This window comes from Cervus canadensis, chromosome 6 (genome assembly GCF_019320065.1).
Source record: "Cervus canadensis isolate Bull #8, Minnesota chromosome 6, ASM1932006v1, whole genome shotgun sequence".
NCBI lineage: Eukaryota > Metazoa > Chordata > Mammalia > Artiodactyla > Cervidae > Cervus > Cervus canadensis.
Window position 1 is genome coordinate 7,582,939 of NC_057391.1, and position 25,570 is coordinate 7,608,508.

The window sequence follows — 25,570 nt, forward strand, 5'->3', positions numbered from 1 at the left end:
CATGTTTACTTGGTTAGAGTAAGGCAGAAATAGGTATTAAAGTTAATAGGAAGCCAGCTCATTACTAACCAATAATTCAGTGGCCCTGATCTTACCAACAGGTAGAGAGAAAATGAGCCAGTTTTTTAAACTACAGAGGTCTAATTTGTAAATTACCTTTTCAGGATAGAAGTGTGTAGGTAGGCCCAAAAGAATTATTAACCATTCACAATAGTTCTTAGTAGTAATTGACTTATTTGCACAAAGAATTGATTCCCTTATTTGCTTTAACCAGACCTATGGACTAAAATATACTTGACTTCAAATAAAGAAGACAGGTTAAAAGGGAGCATTAATCTTACTCATGAGAAAGTTACATGAAAATGATTCCTATGTTACTTCTGAAGCTAGCCATTTACCATTGATTTTACCCATGAGGCAAGCATGTAAATAAACACCAAGAGAAGGAACAAACAGGATACCTACTGAACTCAGTTTTGTAATAAAAAGAGGGTCAGAGATAAAATTATGAAGCCCCTAAACAGACACAGAAACTTAGGAAGAGAGGGGCTTGGAGAAATGGCTTGTGTGGCAACCCCTCCGCCCTTGGTGTAATGTTTCTCTCGTATTTCTTTTGTTTTGGGGGAGATTTTGGCTTAGTTTATTTAAGGATAGGATTCTTGTGTTCACATGGCTCCATCGAAGTAGTGGACAAGAACACTTTGCAAAGGTTGGTGTGCTTTATAAATTTAAGGTGATGTGATTGTGCTTCTGAAAGTATATGGAAAACTGAAGAAAGGTTGTTATCTGCTGAAAACTGTTGACAGTGAGACTTTACAAAAAAAATCATCATTTCCCCTTGAATAATCACTACTAACAGTTTGGTACAAATTTTTCCAGTCATGGTTTATACAAACAAAAACTCTCACTTACAAGGATATAATAAGGAGTTTCTTTTCCCTAGTTCTTTGGGCCTGGCCCAAGGACTGGCTAAGCAGCTGTTTTGCAAAAGCTGGCCTCTCTTCTTCCCTGCTTCAGAGGCTCTGCCTAGTTGGCCAGCAAATTAATAAGGCTTGATGTCCTCTAGTCTTTGAGTCAGGAATTAATAAACCATGGTCTCATATATATGTGGATGGCATGTGAACGCACACGTGAGGAACTCCATACTCCGTGTCAGGAGCAGAACTTCTGTACCAGCTCTGGCTTGGCCCAGGGATCCTGCGGCCTTGTGGTCTTCTTCTTTGGACTCTGGTGTCCTCTGTTAAGGACACTGAAGGTGAGCGTCTAATCTCACTTTCTGGTAAATAAATGGTCGCAATGGCCAGGATGAACCTCTCAATAGTTCAGTGCCGTGAAATCGGGTAGAGAGCTCACAGGCGAGTCCTTGGAGGAGGAAGAGAGAGGGGATAGCCCATGGGGGCTTCCGTGGTTGACAGGTAAAGTAATTGGCGTGTCATGCTTCCTACCTTTGTAAGGTGGACGTTTTCAAAACCAGCTGCCATGGAGGGACCTGCTCCCAGCTCTTTCACAAGCTGGCGAGGTGGGCATTGCTCAGTCTGACAGTGTCTATATGTGGACTTGTTTTGTTCATAATCAGGACAGTCATGTGTGTTGTGCGTCTCCCAGTGTCCTTGTAAAAGCTGTAATTGTAAATGTGACAGGGCTTTGTAAAGTGCAGAACACATAATATTCTTCTAAGGATGATGTTCTTTGACCCACTCACTCGGGGGCGGAGGGAAAATTAACTCTCTTGAAATCCAGAGGTCAGAGTTACAGGTTTCCTTGTACTTGCTCAGTCCTTCACCTAGCAATTCCAGTATGTGTCTGCCAAAAATAACATTCAGAGTGGAAAACTGAGGAGAACCACTCATCCCCCAGCTCTGAAGTCAACTTGTGGGACCAAATGCACTGAGGTGGTATGTGCAGTAACCTTGTATCTAAAACCCTCCCCTGCTGCTGCTTCTCCCTCTCATGCTTCAGACCCCCACCCCATCCCTGGGCCCGCATATATGCCTTCCCCAGGACTGATCTGGAGCTTCCAGAATCACCCCAAGCAGAATGGATTGGTTGCGAGAGCGGGGCTTGAGGATGGGGGCAGGCGCCGGTGTCTCTGTAGTCGGGGGAGGACAAAGCAGGACGATGGGAGAGCGTAGGAAGTTATCCCAGCAGAGTGGCTTTGGGAAGGCTCGGGAGAGCTTCAGGGACGCCCTGCAGACTTCTCCCCACATCTGTGCTATTGGGTACCAGCTCTCCTGGCTGACCGCGGGTCTGGCTCCTGAGCCCCAGGGAGGGCAGATAGTGGGATGCCCATGAACTGGTGTGATGGAAGAAGAGGCAATAAGGACAGCCCTGATTCACACTGTTTACCAAATTCTCTGGTATAAGGACTCCTACCCACTGTGGCTGAGTTCAAGCTACCAGTGTGACGTCATTGGACACAGAGTTGGGAAAAGATGTGCAATTACCCACCAGATGTAGTATCTGTGCCATAGAGACTCATTAGACATAAATAACGTCAAGTGCATGGACGAGAGTATCATGAAGTAACTAGGAAGTGATGAGATTTAAGTATCGATTACCATTATTTTGGGCTTCCCTGGTGGCTCAGATGGTAAAGCATCTGCCTGCAATGCGGGAGACCCGGGTTCTATCCCTGGGTTGGGAAGATCCCCTGGAGAAGGAAATGGCAGCCCCCTCCAGTATTCTTGCTTGGAGAATCCCATGGACAGAGGAGCCTGGTGGGCTACAGGCCATGGGGTAGCAAAGAGTTGGACACGACTGAGTGACCTAACACTACCCTTATTCTTAATATGTTTTATTTAATTGTATGCCTACATAATAGAACTTTTAATAATGACTGTTTAACAACTATCTGGCAAAAATTCCTGAAATTTTGACACTGGGTTCTTATGAGCCAGGACAAGCTAGGTCCAAAGGAGGAGAACAGAATGCTGAGTGTTAGTGGAACACCCAACCTCTTTGCAGAATACAAGGCTCCTGCCTTCTACTTCATCCCCTTCTCTGGCAGGGCCAGAGCTCAAATGTGGGTCTGAAGCCAGCAACTTGCATCCTTAACTATCACAACAACAAAGAACAAAAACAAAAAAGAACCCCAGCCTTTAACCAGCTGGTATAAAATCTACATCTCACCTCAAGGTTAACCCATGTGTATCTAGCAGAGAGCAGGTGTGGGAGGGAAGGGTTACTGGAAGGTCGAGCTTTGAGATGTAAGGTGGATGAGAGCTTGGATGGTGTCAAAACAGACAAGGACTCTCATAGAAGGTTCTGGAAGCCAGGAGTGGGATTTGGAATGGATACATAGACTGGGGAGAGGAAGCAGGGGGATGACGGGAGGAAGCCGACACCTTGCCTGCACAGTTCTGCCCTAGGCTGGTTCTGGCACACTTAAAAATTTTTTTTATTTAATTAGGCTGCACTATTCTTCATTATGGCATGCGGGTTCTAGTTCCCTGACTAGGGATTGAACTCTAGCCCCCTGCATTGGGAGCAAGGAGTCTTAGCCACTGGACCACCAAAGAAGGCCCCTTGCATGCTTTTTTGAAGAACCACATCCCCTCGTGAGATTCTTATGGTAAATAAGAATTCTTATTTAGAATTAGAAGAAGAATTAGAAAATTCTTCTTCTATGGTCTCAGAATCATGGCTTCTAAAAATAGGTCTCCCAGAATTCAGGCCACAGAGCCATCCTTGGCAGCCATAAGGAGACATAAAATGAGATGCGCCTGAGCCCTGCATCCTACCATGTACTGCCCCGCTGAGAGCACGTGGAGAGGAAAATGACCAGTTGCCATTTCAGCCCATTATCAGTCTAATCTACTTCTTGAGTGGGAGCAGAGTTAGAAATCTGGATCTAAAAAAAACATTGTGATCTGTCCTGGAATCATCACACCTATCTGCAGCCAGGCTGTGTGAGTGTGTGTGTGTGCCTGCACGCGTGTGTGCACATAGGGTGGGGTGAGAGAAAGAACACCACTGTGCATGTACACACAGTAGTGATCTTCTTTCCTGTTTTATGATTGCTTCCTGCCCACCCTGGGCTTCCCTGATGGCTCAGTTGGTAAAGAATCTGCCTGCAATGCAGGAGACCCGGGTTCTGCTCCTGGGTCTGGAAGATTTGCTGGAACAGGGATAGGCTACCCACTCTAGTATTCTTGGGCTTCTCTTGTGGCTCAGCTGGTAAAGAATCCGCCTGCAGTGCAGAAGACCTGGGTTCGATCCCTGGTTTGGGAAGATCCCCTGGAGAAGGGAAAGGCTACCCACTCCAGCATTCTGGCCTGGAGAATTCCATGGACTGTATAGTCCACGGGGTTGCAAAGAGTTGGACACGACTGAGCGACTTTGACTTTCACCCTGGAGAGTGGGAGGAGGGAGGCAGGACCTAGCACCTTCCATGGGTTATCCACACACTGCTCACCGCCCTCTGAGGCAGGCACAGTCGAGCAGCCAGGAACAGGTAGAACTTTTTTTTAACGACCGCCTGCAGTGGAAGTGTGGAGCCCTAACCACTGGACCACCGGGGAATTCCCAGAACTGTGTTAACGTCTCTATTAGACACCAAGGCCACTCTGTTTGCCCCCTGACTTTGCTGCTGCTAATCACATCCTTCACAGGTGAGACCAGAGAGACCCAGAGCTGGGTCCTGCTCGTCTCAGGACACCCAGGGCCAGAAGGGTCCCCCGCACAGAGGAGGTTCTGCCGATTCACGCTGAGTGTGTAGTGATTTCAGAGCAAAGACTTAACATCTCGGTGTTTGACCCAGAGAAAGTGAATTGGGAAGAGTCTCCATAATTATCCTAGATTCATTGGCACCCCCTAAGAGTCAAGAGCGAAAACCAGAAAACGGCAGGTACCAATCCTTGCACCTGTGTTAATAGGTATGGGTTTATTCATAAGCGTGGGTCTACTTGTCATCATTCCTCAGTATGCTTTGAAGTCAGATGCCCTTTGATGACAGAGGTGTGTTAGATTGCACACCAGACCACGTCTGTTTTTGGCTTTGGGGTACAGGGATGTTTAATATGTTGAAAAAACTCTAATAGAGGAATGGCTAGATTTACAAAGATAGAACTTGGTGGGAAAGAATGTTTCTATTGCAGAATTCTTTACCATGGGGTTCCTTTAGATCATTGCAGTCCATCATATGCTTAAAATATGAATCCATATCCCCACGCTGAGCTGCACACCACTTTTCAGGGCACATTTGAATTAAGGGAGCTACAGAGACCACCGTCTAATCTACACCAGCCCCGCCCCCGTGGCTCTCCCCGCCTGACCTCACCCTTCCCTACTCCGGGAAGAGCAATGTTCCCTCAGTCGATGCCCAGGAAATCTTGTGAAGGGACACGCTGGCTGCCCCCGAGAAGGGAAATTAGATAGGAAGAAAATAGACTGGAGGAAGCTGAGGGGAGGTGTGGAAGGAATTGTGACATCTGCCAAGAATGCCACCGCATCCCGGAAACCCCCAGCACAGGAAGTGAAGCTGGCTTTGGGGGACCTCAGTCTCCTGAGGGACCACTCTGATGCTGTCCCTGCAGAATCAGAGCCCCTGCCTGTTTACACCAGCCAGTCTCCGCCACCCAACCGGGTAAACCGAGCTGTGTGTTTGATGACGAGGAAGTGGAGTGGAATGTGAGAGGCCTCATTCTTGACGTCAGGCTTGCCTTTCATTTTATTTATACCTGTGACATTGTGACACGGGATCTAATTTTCCATTGTATTTTTTTCCCTCTGTTTGGACACGAATGATGACAAGTGAATTTATGTCTGGGTCTGGAAAACAATATTTTCAGTTGCTCTGAAGCCAGGGTCCCTCCAGGATTAGGTGCCTGCCTCTGCCCACCTGCCTGGTCCTCCCTTGAACTGGCCGACTGGCCATGGCAAAGGGCAGAAGGGATCGTGCTTCTACAGAGCGCAGACCCCCAAGAAGTCAGAGCTGGAGGCATCCGGTTGCCCACTCCTCACGGGCGGCGGGCTGTTCCTTCCTGGCACGGATGCTGGAGGGAGGCCAGGGAGCAGTGAGGCCGCATGGCAGCCTTGGCACAGGGCCCCGGCCGCAGTCTGGGCATGAATCTGGGCCCTGGCACCAGAAGTGTGGTTCCAGCCCCCTGATCCAGAACTGCCTGTACTGGGACCACTCATGTTCTGGTGGGTCCCACTTCTTCTGTGGCTTAGGGGCAAGGCAGGGTCAGGAGCAGAGACGGAGCTGGAAGGAATGGCAGGAGAGTTAGGGCTCGTGGGCTGGGGCAAAGGTGAGTTATGGCCCCATGTGCCGTAGTGGCCTTTTGAGGTGTGTCTGGGATGGAGAAGAGAGTGGCTTGTGTGTCCAGGAGGTGAACAGAGCGGGTGACACCCCAACTCCTTGCTTGAGGCTGGGGACCTCAGCCCTGCAGATAGCCTCCTCCCACTCCCTGCCATGGCCTCCGTGCAGACAGCGTCTATACCACGGCCCGCTTCGTGCCCTGAGCTGAGAACTCCGCCCAGGTCCCTGTGGACCCCTCACTGTTTCAGTAGGGCCTCCTGTCGCCAGCTCTTCAACAATGTTTCTCAGTCTCTGACCCCAGAGAAATTGCAACTTCCTTGTTCTCAGTTCAGAAGACGTTTGTTATTCAGGATTCTGATGCAGACGTCTGATAAGAGAGGCCTCAGACCTTCCGAGCTAGTAAACCAACAAAGTATGAGAATTTAAAAACGGAGAAGTCCAAGGACAGACACGCCCTGAGAGGTGGCAGGGCGCCAGCTGCCGTCACCGACATCTTCCAAGGTATTTAGAAATGGGTGTCCATGAGTTTTCACAACATTTACTTTCCATATCTTGTTTGTTTTACTTTCGAAACGAAGGTTTCCATAATTGGATCTGTGTTTGATTGAATCTCCTGTAGTCTCTACGCTTGACTTGGTGTTGCCCACTATATATTGGGTTGGTCAAAAAGTTTGTTCGGGTTTTTCATAAGATGTTACAGAAAAACCCTAATGAACTTTTGGGCCAACCCAATACTTCTGTGTTACTTCTCTCTGTCAATTTAGGTAAAAGTGGCACAGAGTAAACTGTTGTCCAGAAATACAGTGTGGGAAGCCGGAGAGAAGACCTCCAAAACTGTGCTGGCATCTCACCGCCCACCAACCCGCAGGGCAGGCGTTGCTTGGGACAGAAGGGGCTGTCTTCATGTGCAGCACCTCGAGGCCAGGCCTTTAGAATCCCATCCACACCAGCCCACCTGAGACCCGGTTCTGAAAGGCTGCATCTGTCAAAACACCTCTCAAAGGCTTCCCATGGGTGAGGTATCAAGTGGCTCCTTCTTGGTGCTGCAGTGGACACAGGGGCCAAGGGCGAGGAGGTATGAACGAGACAAGGGCCACGTCCACCAGCCAAAAAATAGAAGGGACCCAAGGCTGCGGGAAACATGTCTCCCCAGTGGGTGTAAGTATGGTGGTGAGGATGGACTGAGTAGACTCCATGAGCTCCAGATGTAAGTGGACGAGCTCTAGGTTCCTATGGGCTACTGGTGTCACTTAGACATCTGCTTCCCAAGGCTCTTTGGAGGGTTGTTTGGGACAAGTGCATGAAATTTGTAGCCAGACAGTCCAGGGTTCAAGCACTTCCTGATGAGTTCTGTGATCTCGGGAAGGTACTTAAAGTCTCTAAGTCTCAGTTTCCACATCCATAAAAGGGAGCTACAGATGCTGTCGCTCAGGATTACTGTGGGGCTTGAATATTCGAAAGACAAGCATGTCCCCAGAATTGATCGCCTTCTCTGCTCAGACTCAGGATGGAAGAGCCCACAGAGGGTCTGCTTTTTTTAAAAAAAAAAAAAAAAAAAAATGAAGTACAGTTGATTAACAATGTGTTCGTTTTAGGTTTACAGTGAAGTGATTTAGTTATACATATGTGTATTCTTTTCAGATGCTTCTCTGTTATAGGTTATTACAATATAGTTCCCTGTCCTCCTACAGTAGGGCTTTTTTGTTTATCTGTTTTTTATATAGTAGAGTGTATATGTTAATCCCCAACTCCTCATTCATTCCTCTCCCCTCCCTTTCCCCTTTGGTAACCCTTTGTCTGTGAATCTCTTTCTATTTTGTAAATAAGTTCATTTGTATCATATTGTTAGATTCTATATATAAATGATAGCATGATATTTGTCTTTCTCTGATTTACTTCCGTTAGTACAATAATCTCCAGGTCCATCCATGTTGCCGTAAATGGCATTATTTCATTCTTGTTTGTGGCTATGTAGTATTGCATTGGGGCTTCCCTGGTAGCTCAGCTGGTAGGAATCTACCCGCAGTGCAGGAACACTGGGAATATCCAGGGACGATCCCCTGGAGAAAGGATAGGCTACCCACTCCAGTATTCCTTGGCTTCCCTTGTGGCTCAGACAGTAACGAATCCACCTGCGATGTGGGGGACCTGGGTTCGATCCCTGGGTTGGGAAGATCCCCAGGAGGAGGGCATGGCAACCCCGCCGTAGTGTTCCTTCCTGGGGAATCCGCATGGACAGAGGACAGAGGAGGCGGGCTATATAGTCCATGGGGTCACAAAGAGTCAGACATGACTCGGCAACTAAGCCCAGCACACAGACAGTGTTCCATCACACACACACACACACACACACACATCTTTATCTGTTCCTCTGTTGGTGAGCATTTAGGTTGCTTCCATGTTTTAACTATTGTAAGCAACCAGTGCTGCTATGTAAGTCATATGCTATGAGGCATGCATATCTTTCCTAATTAGAGTATTCGTCTTTTCTGGATCTATGCCCAGGAGTGGAACTTCTGGATCATATGGCAACTCTCTTTCACTTTTTTTAGGAGTATCCACACTCTTTTCCACAGTGGCTGCACATAGGGTCTGCTTTTAAGTCTTAGCCAAGCCAGGTGGTTCCACTTCTCTGAGCTTTCTTTGTGTTGGGCTGTGAAGGTTGGGAGTCTCGGTGTGGACAGGACAGATGTGACTGTGCTGACGAGGATGTGGGGCAGAGGGGCCAGTGTCGTCTGGACTCAGGGACACGGTACGGGGAGGAGAACCGTCTTGGCGAGTAGGCCTTGGAAGAGCAGAACTGAGGCCGCGGGAACGCGTGTGGCTGACCCGCCCCTCCCTCTGCTCTCAGGGAGGACGGGGCTGGGCTGGGGCTGCCTCTGCCAGCTCTCTTCTGTCCCACCTGCCGCGGAAGCTCGTGTGAGCTTGTTTTTGCCTTGGGGTAGGAGGTGGGAAGGGATACGGTCCACTGCACACTCCACCCTGAGCCAGCATCCCCGGGGCAAGGCCCCCGAGCCCTGCGGCGGCCCCCAGCCAGCCAGCCAGCCACAGTCGTTCCGGGTGTTCCCGCGTCTCGCGCAGACTCCGCCGGATGAGCACCGAGTGGCACTGTTGTCAGGAGGGGTCTTCCATCAGCCATGGGGAGGAAAACATTTAACAATTATTTCTGTGGGGACTTTGAAATCCAAGCATCCTGCCTACCTAAGCGAGCCACCGTGGAATGTCCACCTTGGTTCTGTCACACACATCAGGCCTGAAAGAGAAGCAGGAGTTGTTGCGTTACAGAGACACTAAGGCGTCTGTGCTGGCTTCAGCGTGGCTCCAAGCAAAAAGCTAGAGAGGTCAGAATCCATTGAGAGTCTGAAAATCTCACACGGTTAAAAATGTTGCTCTCTTCCTAAGCTACTGATGAACGGTTGCCTAAATCTCCTGATCCCCCCAAGCCACACACACACCTGTATGTCCATGAGGCTCCTCCGCAGGGGAGAGAAAAGAGAGGCTGAGACACAGGGGGTCATGGGTGGTCTTCCGCCGGACGGTGAATAAATGAAGCTGTGTGTTCAGTCGTTTCCGACTCTGTGCAACCCCGTGGACTGCAGTCCACAGTCTCCTCTGTCCCTGGGGTTCTCCAGGCAAGAATATTGGAGTGGGTTGCCATTTCCCTCTCCAGGGGATCTTCCCTATCCAGGGATCAAACCTGCATCTCTTATGTCTCCTGCGTTGGTGGGCAGATTCTTTAACCCTAGCAATACCTGGGAGGCCCCAAAATGAAGCTGGGCTGTCGTTTATGCTGTGTTGTTCATGGCTGGAGGCAAAAGTCTGCACATGGGCTTAGGAAGGAGCCTGGAGTCTCACAGGCAGGTTGGCTCATGACCCGGTTATGGTTAGAAAAAACCGACACAAGTGAGCGTTGCTCAAGCCCCTGCTCTGTGCCAAGCGCTGTGTGAAGCTGTGGGCTGTACATGGCCTCTGTCTTCACAGAACGCAGTCTGCTGAGGAAGACAGGTTTTAAGCAAAGAAACGCACTAACAGGGGAACTTCCCTGGTGGTCCATTGGTTGAGATCTTGCCTTCCAATGCAGGGGGTGTGGGTTCAGTCCCTGGTCAGGGGACTTAAGATCCCATTTGCCTTAGGCTATGGCCAAAAATTAAAAAAAAAAAAAAGAAACACACTAACAGTTATATGATCTGCAGATTGAGATAAGTGAATAGCTATCATGAGAGAGAATAGCAGTGGGGGTGTAACATAGACTGGGGAGCTGGGGTCAGGGAAGGTCTCTCTGAGGAAGTGACAGTTGAGATAAAACCTAGAACAGTGCTGCTCAAATTTCAGCGTACATCAGGATCACCTGGAGAGTTTGTTACAAAACAGGTTTCTGGGTCCCACCTCCACAGTTTCTGATTCAGTAGGTCTGAGGTGAGTCCCAGAATTTGCGTTTCTAATAAGTCTCTGCAGATGGTGACTGCAGCCATGAAATTAAAAGACTCTTGCTCCTTGGGAAAAAAAAACTATGACAAACCTAGACAGCATATTAAAAAGTAGAGACATCACTTTGCCAACAAAGGTCTGTATAGTCAGAGCTATGGTTTTTCCAGTAGTCATGTGTGGATGTGAGAGTTGGACCATAAAGAAGACTGAGTGCCAAAGAACTGATGATTTTGAACTGTGGTGCTGGAGAAGACTCTTGAGAGTCCCTTGGACTGCAAGGAAATCAAACCAGTCCATCCTAAAGGAAATCAACCCTGAATATTCAATGGAAGGACTGATGCTGAAGCTGAAACTCTAATACTTTGGCCACCTGGTGCAAAGAGGCGATGCATTGGAAAAGACCCTGATGCTGGGAAACATCAAGGGCAAGAGGAGAAGGGGACGACAGAGGATGAAATGGCTGGATGGCATCACTGACTCAGTGGACATGAGTTTGAGCAAACTCCAGGAGACAGTGAAGGACAGGGAAGCCTGGCGTGCTGCAGTTCATGAGTTCTCAGAGTTGAGCACAACTTAGTGACTGATTAACAGCAACCACAACAAGTTCGTAGGTGGTGCTGAGACTGCTGTTTTGGAGACCAAGCTCTGAGAACCCCTGGCCTAGAGGATCTGTAGGAATTAGCCAGGAGAAGAGTGGAGGTGTGAAACAGTGAGCAGAGAAGGAAGAGCGTGTGCCACCACTCTGATGTGGGAAAGACCTGGGGGCTTCAGGTAATGGGAAGGTCAGTGTCCTCAAGGCAGTGGTTTGGGGTGATGCTGAAGGTGAACCTGACCCTCATCCCCATCCTGAAGTTTACTCCAGCAGAGCCATCGCCAGTGGGAGCACGTCTAAGAACAGTGGTCCCCCTGACCTCGGTGATGCCCTGCTGCCGCATGGGGCTGGCGGAGTGGCGCTGGCCCTGAGATATCGTGAAACTAACATGCAAAGGGCTGAGCACAGATCAGATGCTCCGTTCATTCTAGGTTTCTTTGCTCCCTCCTTTCCCTGGCTTGAAACATGACCCTGTCTCAAGGGGGTTCTGTTTTAGCTAGAGGAACACGATGCTGAATTGCTGCTTTCCTGGAGCTGCGAGAAAAAGAGTTCATGTGGCAGGAATCCATGTTACCCCAACTGGGATCCGGGTCAGTAGCTGACTATAGACAAGGAATCTGGATACCACTTCCAAAGGGCAGGTGTATGTGTCTGTTTCCCTACACCTCATGCAATTTATAAATATCACAGGACTTGAAGCCAAGGAAAGCCTGGGTTGGATTTTTGAAGCCAAAGTTAGCCTTAGGCCAGTTCAGTTCTGAGTACATTCATTGAGTCCTCACTCTGTGCCAGGTGCTACGCTAGGTGTTGGGAAGACGGAGGCAGGTGATCACGGCGGGACAAGGACACATGAATAATGCAGAGCAGTGGGATAAAAGCCATAACAAAGGTCTGTACAGAGGGCAAGAAAAACTCAGGAGAGAGAGCAGTTCTGCCTAGGGAAGATGGAAGTCACAGACAGACAGGGACATCGGGGACAAGCCTGGAAAGGAAGCATTGAGAGAATAAGCGGAACTGAAGGATAAATGAACATATCTTTAAGAACTTTTTTGTTATTGTTTTAAGTTCTGATCTGTGTCATCATTATGAGCTTCTAAGATACATGACCACATGGTGTTGAGTTTGATTTAAAATATTGCATAAACCCATTATATATAGCAACACATATGGAAACAATCTGAAAATACTTCTCCTCAAATTTAGTGCCATTTGTTTTTATGAATTTGCTATTTCAGGCTGAAAATGTGAAATATGGTTTGGTCTTCTGAGAGTCAGAAGCAATTATATCACCATTCCAAGTGAAAATAATTTTTGGTGGTTAATTCATACTTTTATTTAGTCAGTCAACAAGCACCTAGTGAGAAATTTCCATTTTTGAAGCACTGTAGGGGGGACAACAGATATATAAGACATTGTCCTGCCTTCAGGACTCTAGAAGTGGTAGGAGTGAGAAAACACCTAGACACAAATAATTTTAACACAAGTGAGTGGTAAGTGGTATGAATGAGCACAAACAAAATACTCCACATATCTGGAGGGAAAAAAGTTATTTTCTGACCAGGAAAAATTTATTTTCTTGACCATTTATGGAGAAGTCACATGCACTAGACCTTGTAGGGTGGGAAGGGGTTAGACAGAAGTAAGGCAGGGGTTGTCCTCCAGGCAGAGGCAGGTTTGTGAAGGCGGGGGAGGTCACTTGGCCTGTTTAGGGTGTGACCTGGGGAAAGAGATAGAATTGGTAGATACCAGCTTCACATCCAAAGTTTGAACTTGATTCCACCAGCTGTGACTTCTTGGAATTTGAGATGCCAAGCATTCGTCACTTGATTCCTTGTGCGCTTTTTAAGTTGGCATCTCAGGCCTGACCTTTGTCTTGGCATGTGTATGTACATGCTCAGTCCTGTCTGACTCTTTGTGGCCCTATGAACTGTAGCCCGCCAGACTCCTTTCTCCATGGAATTTTCCAGGCAAGAAATACTGAGGTGGGTTGCCATTTCCTACTCCAGGGGATCTTCCTGACCTAGGGATTGAACCTGCATCCCCTGCATCGGCGAGCGAATTCTTTACCACTATGCCACCTTTGCCTAACCCATAGGAACTGTTTTAAAAAATCAGCCTGCATAGGCTGATGGTAGTAAAGATCACAGGGTGGCTGCAAATAGCTCTGAAGGCCCCGGACTGAGAGTAGACCTGTTTCTTTAGGAATCTGTGACTCCACCCCGAGAGGCTGAAAGAAATGGGCTTTGTATTGGAGTTCCTTCAGGAAACAGGAAGGCTTGTCCTCAACAGGTGTGGTTGGTGGGCAGACACGGGGACCCAATAAGGGATGACGCAGTTTCCACGGGCTAGCAAGATCTGAGAAGCTGTCAGCACCAGGGGCCGATGGTAATGTGCCACCGGGGAGATGGGAACAGGCTTGGAGATGCAGCAGATGCTGGGACTCAGAGAGCTCTATGCTGCCATGGAGACACATGACTCCTGCCCTGCTCCATCCTCTGCTGGTGCCTCCGTGGCTGAACCCAGCTGACAGCCCGTGATGTATTCCCTACAGGTCAGCCTCCCCCGGCACAGGGTTGGGGAGGAGAGATGGAGAGCCCATCCGGAGGGGCAAACAAAGGCTATCCAACACAAGCCTTTTTAGCTTTTTAATATTTTTAGCTTTGATAATATGATGGCAGAACAACCCAAACTAGTATAGTCTTTATTTAACAAATGTGTTCCAAACCCCTCTGTTGTTCTCAGGAATGTATAAAATTAAGAAACACAGAAGATAGATTGGATGGATAGGTGAATGGTGGTTGGCAAAGGAGGCTTTGGCTGGGACAGGTCCCTAAATAGTAACTCAGTCAGATTGTGAAGTTGGTGGACACAGGGTCTGGGCTGGGTTTCTTTATCGTTGAGTCCTCCATACCTAGCAGTGTGCCTGGAGCTTAGTAGACCCCAATAACCATTTATCTGAATAACACGATGGATGAAACATGAAGAATATCCAGCAACATAAATGTGGGTCTCCTTTCATTTCTCCTTAGGTTAGGAGAACCCAGAGTTAGGGTCAGGACCTAACATTTTCAGACCCAGAAGAAGCAGGTGATGACGGTGTTTGTTTTCCTGCTTCTGGTACTTTTTAGGTCAAAGCACCTCCCAGGGAACAAAGGCCATCTGATGGTGTTTGAAAGATAAAGGATAGTCTTTCAGTCTTCTCCGGCGGCTTAAAAGGACAACATTATAACTTCTGCATCCCAACCTCAGTTCGTTCATTCGTTTATTCATTCAGTGAACATTGATCGAGTGCTCATTTTTTGTCTGGGAATGCAAAAATAAGATCCAGTCTTAGCACTCAAGGAAGTTAGTCTGGTAGAAGCTGCAGAGGTGAAACAGGAACAGTGTTGATGACAGCTACACAGAACGGGGGCCGCTGGGGAAGCCGTGGGTGGCAGCCTACATGGGCTGGACGGAGCCAGCCTGAGCCCTGAGGGATTGTCCCACCTGTTTACTTTGTCGCTGGCATCTACCCATGCCTTCTCCCCCAACCACCCAATAAGGAACTAAGAAAGTAAGTTCCAGTAAGTAGGTAAGTAAGCCAAAGTCTTGAAACCGACATTACTGGCTAAGGTAACACTTGGTCTCAGATTCATTCACACCAAAGTGCCATCCGCCAGTCAGTGAACTCAAGTGGAGGGTTCATTCCTTCTTCCTCCCCGAGGTCAGGAGGGCACAAAGCAGGTATCTGGATTGGAGAGAGGCGAGAACAGTTACGGGAATGGAGGCTGGGGGCTGTCTAGACAAACCTCCTTGACTGCAGGATTTTTTTGGAGGATCAGTATTCTACCTTTAACTCTTTGCAAACAAATGGAACGTATGTGAGGAAGTTCATTTGTTTATCCATGTTCATTTGTTTGGTTTTTTCTTTTTTTCTTTTTTTAGCCTCTAGCCGCTGAACTTAGGGTCCAAGGTCTTGGAAATGTTCTTATGGACCTGCCCGATATGTGTTAATACAAATCTGCCTGATTTATGAAGGTGGTTGACTGGTTTTAAAACATGGGTGATTTTGTTACAAACGCACTTCATTCCCAGAAGTTTTCTTAATCAGTACATTCTTGCCTTTTACTTGAATATGATGACTAGTAATGGGAGGAAAAATTTAAGTTGGGGAGGAGAAGCAGAAGGGTAAACAAGAAATAGAGTGGTCAAAATCTAAGGGGCAGATGCTTCTTACTTCATCTATATTGCCCTCATTTTTAAAGCCTGCTATAGTTGTAAGAATTTGATTAAATTGCATTTTAATTCTTAGATAAATTTGGAAAATAGAAGTTTTTTTGTTTGTTTGTTTTTGTTTTTTTTTATTTATTCCCACCTCCTCCACTTAATTTTTTAAAGGCAGATAAAACATCCAACCCCAGAAAGCTTTGTTGGATTAACTGTGTTTGTGTGTGTAGAGCTGTATTTCACTTTCTAGAAGAACGCTAGTTCTGTTAGGGAGTAACTCTCTACTTGCAGTCTTTCGGGTTTTTGTCAGCCTTAGCCTGGAAGATGTTGGGCTTGCACCCACATCTGTCTGGAGGGCAGGTACCTTACTTTCTGGCCATCCACTCAAGTCTCCACATCCAGCTCTCTCTCTCCGTTCACTTCTTGAAAACCTTCAAGGCTAGATCCTCAGCTCTCCTGCTCGGAGCCTCCTCTCTCATCTTTATGTTGATGATGCCTGAATCCTTAGCTCCTGTCCAAGCATTTCCTGTCACCTGCAGACCTGTTTCCCCTTAGCTGGTAGACGTCTCTTCTGTGTATTCCACAGGCACCTCTGACCCCTGACTCAGACGCGCTCACCAGAGTTCCTGCTTTTGCCCAACCACTGCCTGTCTTAGTGGTTCATACCAGCGTCCAAGAGCCACCCACTCAGAGCCCATTGGCTTCCAAGTCCTATTGCGCCCCCGGGCTTCTTTCTTATTCTCCCCCTCCTCTCCATTCCTGATGCCAGTGTTCTACTTCAGACTCTCCTCTGCTCTTTGGGATTATTCTTAATGGTTTCTCTGGCTCCGTTAGCCTTCTGCAACCTGTGCTTGCCTCCACCCCCAAATTTATCTTTATAATGTGCCAATCTGCACGTCTAGTCCTTGCGTAAAATCTTTCAGAAGTGCTCCATAAACTCTTCATATCAGTGGACAAGTTGGTTTATATAGTTTCCTCCTCTTTGCATGGGTTTTCCTCCTATCAGCCGGGGCCTGGCTGCTTTGCTGGCATCCTCTGTGGAACCTCAGTGAGTTGGCGGACGTGGCCTGTGGTTCTGCACCCTTTCTGGTGATTGGCCCCAGGGCTAACAGTAGCAGCTGCACCCAGATGACTCCCACACGTATGAGTCCAGCCCTGACCTTTCTCCTGAGCTCCAGACTCAGAGATCCGGTGGCTTGCTTCTCATCTTCACTTGGATGTCTTGTGGAGCCTGGAGCTGACAGGGTCAAACCGGAGCTCTTGACTTCCCACCCATTCTTTTCCTGCCCCTGCCTCACCCTTCCCCATCTGAGTAAATGGGTCCACTGTCCACCTGACTGCCCAGGCCCCAAACCTAGGTGTGTCGCTGTCTCTCCTCTCTCCTCGCTCCACTCCCCACGGGCACTCCGTCCCGAGTCCTGGTGCCTACAGCCCCAACCTGACTGTCTCTACTGTCTGCTGCTTTCTCCTCCATGATCGCCGCCTCTCACTCGGATTGCTCCAGCAGCCTCCTGCTGCCCTATGAATGCCTAGAACAGATTCTCTACACAGTGGCCAGAAGGATCTTTTAAAAAAGCAAATTGTATCATGTTTCTTCTCTGCTTAACACCATCACCAGGCTTCTTGTCTCACTTGGTCATCCCCACAATGGCCTGTCTCTTCCTGGAACTTACCAAACTTGTGAGGCCTTCAGGAGTCTGTATTTGCTGTTCTTCTCCCTGGGATCCTCTTCCCTCAGATCTTTGCTTTCCCAGCTCCTTGAGATAATCTAAGTGTCAGTTCAAACATCCCTTCCCACAGAAGCCATCTCTGACCTCCCAGAGTCACCTTTATCCATCTCTTTCTATTGCAATAATTTGTTTTATTATCTTCAGCTCATGTTAAAATGGTCCTTTCTTTTATTTTTTCATGGTAATTGTCTCTTCCTCCACTAGGACATAAGCAGTATGGATTCACCTTGTTTTCAATCTGTTTTATACATCCATTGTTGTTCAGTCGCTCAGTCATGTCCGACTCTTTGCAACCCCATGGACTGCAGCATGCCAGCCTTCCCTGTCCTTCACTGTCTCCTGGAGTTTGTTCAGACTCATGTCCATTGAGTCAATGATGCCATCTAAGCATTTCATCCTCTGTTGCCCCCTTCTCCTCCTGCCCTCAATCTTTCCCAGCATCAGGGTCTCTTCCAGTGAGTTGTTTCTTTGCATCAAATGGCCAAAGTATTGGAGTTTCAGCTTCAGCATCAGTCCTTCCAATAAATGTCCAGGATTGATTTCCTTTAGGATTGACTTGTTTGATCTCCTTTCAGTCCAAGGAACTTTCAAGAGTCTTCTCTAGGCCCACAGTTTGAAAGCATCAGTGCTGGGTGTAAGAATCAGTGAAGATCGGAGGAGGGGCTCGGTCTCAAACACACTTAAAGGAATATGTGGCAGCCACTTGGCGCAGCGGCTTCTCTTCAGATTCAAGTGCAACGTCATGCTTATGGCCTCCTGCTGATAAATAATGATGAGTGAGATTTTACTGATAAAGCTCAACTTTCTAGTCCATGTTTAATCTTTGCAGATCTATAACTTTAGGCCATAGAGCTAATGCCTGTCCATGTGACGATACAGGTTTGCTCAAAACTTTCTATTCCTCTCTGTCTCTGACTTGAGCCCTTCTGACAGCAGGGATCCAGGTTGAAGAAGGTCTGGTCTGCAATTATGTAGGAGATGGGTTGTGTTTTCTTAGGGGAGCTTTGCTTGATTCAGGCTGAGCTTTCCTTATGATTAGGGAAGGCTGAAACTACTCACATATTTAGAGTAGGAGAGGCCACAGGTGATACCAAGTGACCTCTCAGAGTCTGTTCGTCTGTTGTCAGAAGGTCAGTCATGTTACTGTTTGTGTATTCCTTTCGTTCAGGATAGGGGTGGTGGTAATGGAATAGTGGTATACCAACTGGCTAGAAGAATTACAACGGTAGTTTAATGCGCATATTGCGATAGAAGGTAAACCATGGACCTAGTTTCTCCAGAAGTTGTCAAATGCAGGCAGCCCTTGAAAGTACTAGTCTTTCACACTTTAGCAATCATATAAATTCCAGCTTGTCAGCACCATCAACATCCTCAGTCTTCAAAGAATGGCCAGTGATATGTTCAGAGAAGCCGAAAAGGTGTGTCTCATTTGTTTTAGCCTTATCGGTGGAATCAAAGTCTTGTTATTAATATGTAACTGCTGCTCTTCCACTCATGCATGGTCAGACTTCCATTTATTCCCTATAGGAAAACAGCTTTCTACTACTCTCCCAGTGTCTTTTTCTGCCTGTTGGGTTATAGAACTGAAACAGATCCCATCACAAGTCTGGGGCCACCAGAAACCAACAGCCAACAACCAACCGGAAGCTGTTGTGCTCTCTCCCATATTCGAAACAGCTGGACGCATCGAGCTATGGGCACAGCTGTGGAATGGGTGCCATTGGATTTGCTGCCCATTTCCTTTTACCCCATAAATGGGCATTCTTCCTAAGTAAGCATTGTGTTAAATTGCTCTTCAGAGTAGAAGGGAGTGTCAGATCCACAGTCTTATGAAGGCTTTAAAGGCACAAAGAGTTGCCACAGGTAGAAATATTTAGTTTTCAACTTTAGGATAGAGCCATGCTGGACCAATTAGAGAAAAGAAAAAAAAAAAGAAAAAACGACTTAGAGGAAATGACGAGCTGTGTAAAATCTGGGTGGAGGAGACATTATGGGCATGAGCAGTGGGTAGGCTGGACTCTGACCCCTCTGAGTTAAATCATCCCATGTTGCCTCTTGCTGCTCACCTAGCTTAGGAGAGGCAGGCAGTGTATCACTCCTGGCCGCAGGGTGCCGAGGGAGGGACGGGCCATGACCCCACAGGTGGCTGGTTGGTACAGAGAGGGAGGGAAGCCTCATGGCTATGGTTTGAGTTGGGAGAGGCGTTAGTGGAATTAACCACCGGGACTCAGATTCGGTGGGGAGATGGATGCTTCCTGGTTCAGAAACATTTTTGTTGTGAAATGTGGGTGGAACTTTCGTGGAGATGTCCCGTAGGCAATGGGAGTGTGAGAACAGCGCTTTCTTATGCTGTGATAGACTTCTCAGCCCTCCTCCGCTAGACTGGGAACTCTGTGCTTTAGGTTCTCCTCCCTTCTTTCCCTTCTTCATTTCCTTCCCTTTGCTTTAGTTCCCTGTCCCTCTCTTCCCTCCCTCCCTCCCTTCCTTCTTTCTTTCCTTTTTCTCCCTCTCTCTTCCTCTCTTTAAAAATCACACATCACTCCATAATACCCTTCTAGGTATAAAAGAGGGTTAAGTGTTAGCCTCAATTTTTCTGTATTATAGCTGAGATGGGGTAGAAAACTTTTAACACTAGGTGTCTAAAGACACTGAAAAGCTCACAAATACGTGCGGACCCTCAATGCTGGCTGATGGTTTAGAGACACCTTCCGTTTTTATGCAGTATCTTGGGGACAGCGGACAACCTGCTGGTTGGCACAGGCCCGTACTGTGTGCTACTGGCTTGCTAGTACTTCTCGAGCAGCTCTTCTGGAAACTCCCCCACACTTCCAGGAGTGAAGGATGTGGCTTTGGTTTTTTTTTTTTTTTTTTAATAACGAGAAAAGAGATTCAGAGGATTTGGTGCCTTTACCTTTCCTTATCTCTTTGTTAGTGTTTTTCTTATTTTCCTCTTACTTTACTTTCTGAAGATATTTATTTGTTCTTTTTGCTTGGGTTGACTTACCCTGAATTCTTCAGATGTCCTTTTACCTGCTGGGTTATTTTTGCCTCAGACTTTCTCCAAGATGTGTTGCTTTACCCCTCTTCAAGTCCCAACCTGAACTTGCCCTTTCACCTTCAGATGCCTTAGCTGTTCTGCTTTTCCCTGTCTTTGTGCTCAGTCATTAAGTTATGTCCATCTCCTTTGAGACCCCACAGACTATAGCCTGCCAAGCTCCTCTCTCCATGGGATTTTCCAGGCAAGGTCTGCAGTGGGTTGCCATTTCCTCCTCCAGGGGATCTTCCCAACCCGGAGATCAAACCCACATCCCCTGCCTGCGTCTCCTGCATTGCCAGGCAGATTCTTTACCACTTGAGCCACCTGGGAAACCCTTCCTTGTCTATTCAGGCTATGACAGTGAAATGATGATAGATTATGCTGCTGATTTCAGTGACCTTAACTCTTCTGCCTAATCTTCTTTGCCTCACATTTCCATCTGTGGACGGAGGGAGTGTATTAGTTTTGCTCTTGTACATAACACACCACCACAAATTGAGTGGCTTAAACACACACATATATTATCTCGCAGTTTCTGTGGGTCAGAAGGTAAGCGTGGGTTTACAGGTCCTCTGTGTTAGCTGAGGATACAGTCTCATTTCAAGGCTTAACGAAGGGAGGGTTCACTTTTGGGCTTTCCTGGTTGTTGGCAGGACCTAGTTCTTTGCAGCTTGTTGGACTAAGGGCCTCATTTCTTACTGGCTCTAGGCCAGAGGGCCCCTTGGTTCTTTGCCACATGGGCCTCCCCAACATGGCTATTGCTTTATCAAAACCAGCAGAAGAGGGCATCTCCTGTCAATACAGTACCATAGTCATTGAAAAGACATCCCATCACCTTGGCCATACTTAATGGATATGAAGCAAGTCACAAGCTCCCTGACATTCAAGGGGTGGGGAGTCCTCAAAGGCATGTACATTAGGAAGTGGGGATAACTGGAGATCATTTTAGAGTCAGTCCATACAGAGAGGAGTGCTCTTGAGGGAAAGGGTTTTGAGCTCTTTAAAAAAAGACATGAAAGGCTATATTCATCCTGCTCTCATGGCTCATGGTTGGCCTTTATGATCATGGCTAATGCCCAAGTAATAATACTTCTTTTTGTCTCTCTCCATGTCCTGTGAAATAGGTTTTACTTCTAAAGATGACTTGTTTTCCTTTTCTGCCATTCGAAATTTCATCAGCCTCTCTGGATGAGAAAGTCAGCAGGAAAAGATCACTGTTGTTGATCTTGGTTTTAACTGAACTGACTCAGCCCTGTGGGCAGCTGAGAAAGGAGAGGCTTTTGTAAATGCTCCCTAGGTCTTTGTTAGACATCCCTCCACCAGAGGAGCCAGGTATGGGGCAGATGTGATAATAACCAGGAGCTGGAGGGCAGGCTTATTTACAGCTGAAGCATTTAACTGGGCTCGATTCATTACTTCTTCAAAGTCTCTGAAAGCTTCACCATATCTGCGCAGGCCTTTGATTCCAGCTCCCTAAACAGACGGGGAGGAGGCAGGAAGGGGAGCAGAACCTTTGTCTTGATCCACGTTGACTCACGTTGGTAAGTTGTCCCCACAGTTATGGCTGAAGGACAACACCCCGTTACCGCCCCCCCCCCAAACAGACACATAGTGGGGTGTCCTTTACAAATTCATTTGAATACAGAAGTCTTCCTTTCACTTTGAGGAAGAACCATCTATGATCTGTCATGACTGCTGTCCGTGACAGAATCTCTTTAAAATGATAGTGTACACGGATATGAGTGAGGAAGGAGGCAAATCTGATCCTTCAGTGTTTTCTTGGGGAGTAGAAGCACATGGAGATGAAAATGGGAAGGGTGGGCGTGGTGAGAAAGAGGCTCCCTGTCCAGATTCCCAGTCCTGAGAAGCGCCAGGTTGGGCAGCGCTGGTCCCTAGCCCTACCTCCCCTCGAGTGGCCGGAATAGCTGGGGCGGGGGGTGGGAGGTGCGGGGGGGGGCGCCGAGCAGGCTCCAAGTCGGGCTTCACACCCGGGAGGGGCGCTAGGACCCAGGCACTCGCCGGCTGCAGGCGCGCCTGGGGAGTGAGGGCAAAGAGGCTCAGGCTCGCGGCCAGAGTCCCTCGGAAGGACCGGCCCCTTGGCGCGGGGCGGGAGGCCCGAGTGTGGGGTGCAGCCGCCCTGTGCCCTCTGTGAGGGGCTGCGTTGCGGGCCACCGGCACCTCTCGAGCGCCCGGCAGCCGCCAGCCTCCAGCATGGACCCTCCGAACGCCGGCCAGGTGAGCCCCGAGCGCTGGATCTGCAAGTCCGGCCAGCCGCCCCCTCCCACCACCCCGAGCCCAGAGCTGACCCTGCACCCGTTTCGGATACCCTGCAGCTCCGGAGGGGCTTCTTCCCTCTCCGGCCTCTCCGTGTACCGGTGCCCAACTTCTTCCTTCCCAGGAGGGGCGCGCCTCGATAGTCTGCTGTAACCGTCCGGTTTATAATTCCAGATGAGCCCAATTACCCACCAGCAGTGCGTCTGCGTCCGTGTGGCGCTTTCCCTGGGCAAGAGCTGACCTGTAGCGCTGTCGGGCCAGTGGCGCTGACTCCTGTTGCGCCCCGAGTTTCCCACGCCGTCTCTGGGCGATCGCGGTGTCCCTGCCTTCCTCTGAGTGCTTCCAGCGGCTGCGTAGCTGCCATCCCTCCCGGAAAGCTAACCCCTGCCGCCCCAGCCCTCGGCTTGGGTGGAGGGCGCCCTCCAGGATCCGGGGACCCACTCCCACCCGCGCGCGCGCGCGCCCAGCTCCCGGGTCCGCGCTCGCTGGGCACCTGGACCGGCCGTGAGGTTTATACCACCAGCCTGCGGTGGGGGAGATGGAATGTAGTTTCAGAGAAGGGGCTCACACTGTGGGCTGGAGGAAAGTGCGGGTGAGAAGGGTCCGGTGCAGGAGAGGCGCTGGACCAAGGCAGAAGCTGCCTCCCGGAACTTCGGGTGGGGAGGGGGCGGTCCTGGTGGGCGTGGGAGTGTCACCTGAAAGTGCACGTAGTTCCCGGGATCAAGTGGACACGGTCCCTAGAATGTTGTGGGAGGCGAGGCTTGCATTAGCCTTTATAACAGCTTAGCTAGAGGTGTTCAGCGTTCAGCCGGCGCCTCTGTACCCTCAAGGCTGGCGTGCCCAGCCATTCTGCTTCCGGCTCAATCTGACAACAGTTTACTGTCTCCAGATTGGCAAAACGAGAAAAACATCGCTGAGGAGTTGCTCTGGGCGAGTTTCGAGTTTCTAGGGCTGCAAGACCACCGGTGGCTATCCGGCCCCCGCCCCCAACCTTGGCGGCCCGCTGGGTCGGGACACTGGGGGGCGTGCCTGCTCCGATAATAACTGAAGCGCGTGTGCCAGAACCTGAAGTGAAACCCGTAGTGCAAACCTAGGAGAGACACTTCCTCTAAACTCAAGTGTTGTGTCAACCAAAACATTTACACAGGGCCCGAGGGGGTAGGTGAGGGGCAGAGGGCCCGCCCTCTAGGATTGTATAATCTGCTGGTCAGCATCACAAGTTCTGCTTGACTGCCCCTCTGACCTTGAATGAGCTATTTTAACTTGGCTCAGTTTTCCAAGAAGCAAAACAGAAGAACAGTAATTCTCCAGCAGGGGAAAGAGCATCGCTATTGGGAAGCCTGCTCCCTGAGTTCCAGCCCCACCTGTACCAGCTGTGAAGCCTGGGGCAAGACACATAACCTGTCTGCATCTCAGCTACCACAAAAGGCTCAAAAAGATCCTTTAATTCTGGGAGTTTCTCTAACAGTAATTTGCCACGCTCTGGTAGCTTTCCCATGCTCACTGGTTCTTTGGAGTCTAGATTGTACTTGGTTCCACAGAGCATACATGGTCCAAAGAAATACTGGATCAGAATCAGAACTGTGGGTGAACTGTATTTGAATTCTATTCTGTTTATAGAGCTGCGCAAATCTTTCAGGTTTGAGATCTGTGGAAATAAGCCTGGCTGGTTTAGTTAATACATAGAATGCCCTGGGAAGGACCTCAAATAGAAAGTCCTGTTTTAAGTCAGAGTATGGTTGCATAAGGAGAAGGCAATGGCACCCCACTCCAGTACTCTTGCCTGGAAAATCCCATGGACGGAGGAGCCTGGTGGGCTGCAGTCCATGGGGTCGCGAAGAGTTGGATACGACTGAGCGACTTCCCTTTCCCTTTTCACTTTCGTGCATTGGAGAAGGAAATGGCAACCCACTCCAGTGTTCTTGCCTGGAGAATCCCAGGGATGGGGGAGCCTGGTGGGCTGCCATCTGTGGGGTCGCACAGAGTCAGACAAGACTGCCGTGACTTAGCAGCAGCAGCAGCATGGTTGCATAAAAGGTTCTTTCTGTGCATTTGAAAGACCTTGGCCATAACCACCCCATTAACCTAAGTGAGTAGAGAACACCCAAACTGATCCTTCAGTAAAAGAGGGATGGGTCTACTGCGTATTTCATGGAGGCACCTTGGGTTATACCTGATAAACTTTTTATTTACCTAGGAGTGACCCTGTTAATATTAACTTCTCAGAAAAGCAGTTTATTACTTCAGTAATGAAATAGTGAAATTGTCTTTAGAGGATTCATTAAATATCAGAATGCCTAATATTGCTAGAATTTATTGAGGTAAGCACTGCCTTAAAAAGCACTGCCTTTTTATTTAATTTCAGTAAGGAAAATAAGCAGCATGATTTATTATGTTTTCTTACAAGATAATTTTTTAAAGGAGATTAAAAAAAAGTAAATACAACACAAATTAAGGAAACTTTGTTTCTTCAGGTTCCAGAGATGAATAACATCATCATTACCATAATGGTGCCTATCTATTAAGCACTTACTATCCACCAAGCATTGTTCTAAGCACATTATGTACGTAGTCTCATGGAATCCTATCAACAACTTCTGAAGGAAGTGCTATAATTTCTTTCAACCTACTGGTGGGGGAACTGAAGCTTCTTGCCTGAGATCACCCAGCTGGTAGGCAGTAGAGCTGGACCAGCTCCTTGGGTTCATTTGCAATAATCCAAGGGATGTGTAAGATGGGAGAGGTGGGGAGGGAAAAAAGTACCTACTGAGTGTTGGCTACTTTATACCTCTCAGTGCACAGATATTAATAAACATTTTATGAGTTGTGTTTTTCTTTTTCTAGGTATGTTTTCTTGCTTTTAATATGATTTGGGCATCTTTTAATATGAGCAGAGGCTGACCTCTTTCTTTTTTAACTATAGTACATAGATTTGCATATAGATGGATGAATCATTGTTCATTCATCCAATTCCCTGTGAGTCGGCACTTGGATTATTTCTAAATTTTCACATCACGTATGGGGCTAGCAATGTGGGTCTTCAC

The 25,570-nt window shown here is 48.2% G+C and overlaps 1 protein-coding gene across 3 annotated transcripts in view; it reads left to right on the forward strand.

The window, feature by feature from the left end:
- PDE8B (phosphodiesterase 8B) overlaps nt 1-25,570 on the forward strand; it is a 328,820-nt gene that overhangs the window by 54,913 nt on the left and 248,337 nt on the right. For 2 of the 3 annotated variants that reach the window (XM_043470716.1, XM_043470717.1), the window contains exon 1: nt 22,218-22,487. The exons of the other annotated variant lie outside the window; for it this stretch is intronic. In XM_043470716.1, coding sequence (XP_043326651.1) covers nt 22,464-22,487 — 24 coding nt within the window. In that variant the 5' untranslated portion in view covers nt 22,218-22,463. Of the gene's footprint in view, nt 1-22,217; nt 22,488-25,570 lie in introns of those variants that run through there. 3 annotated transcript variants of the gene reach the window in all.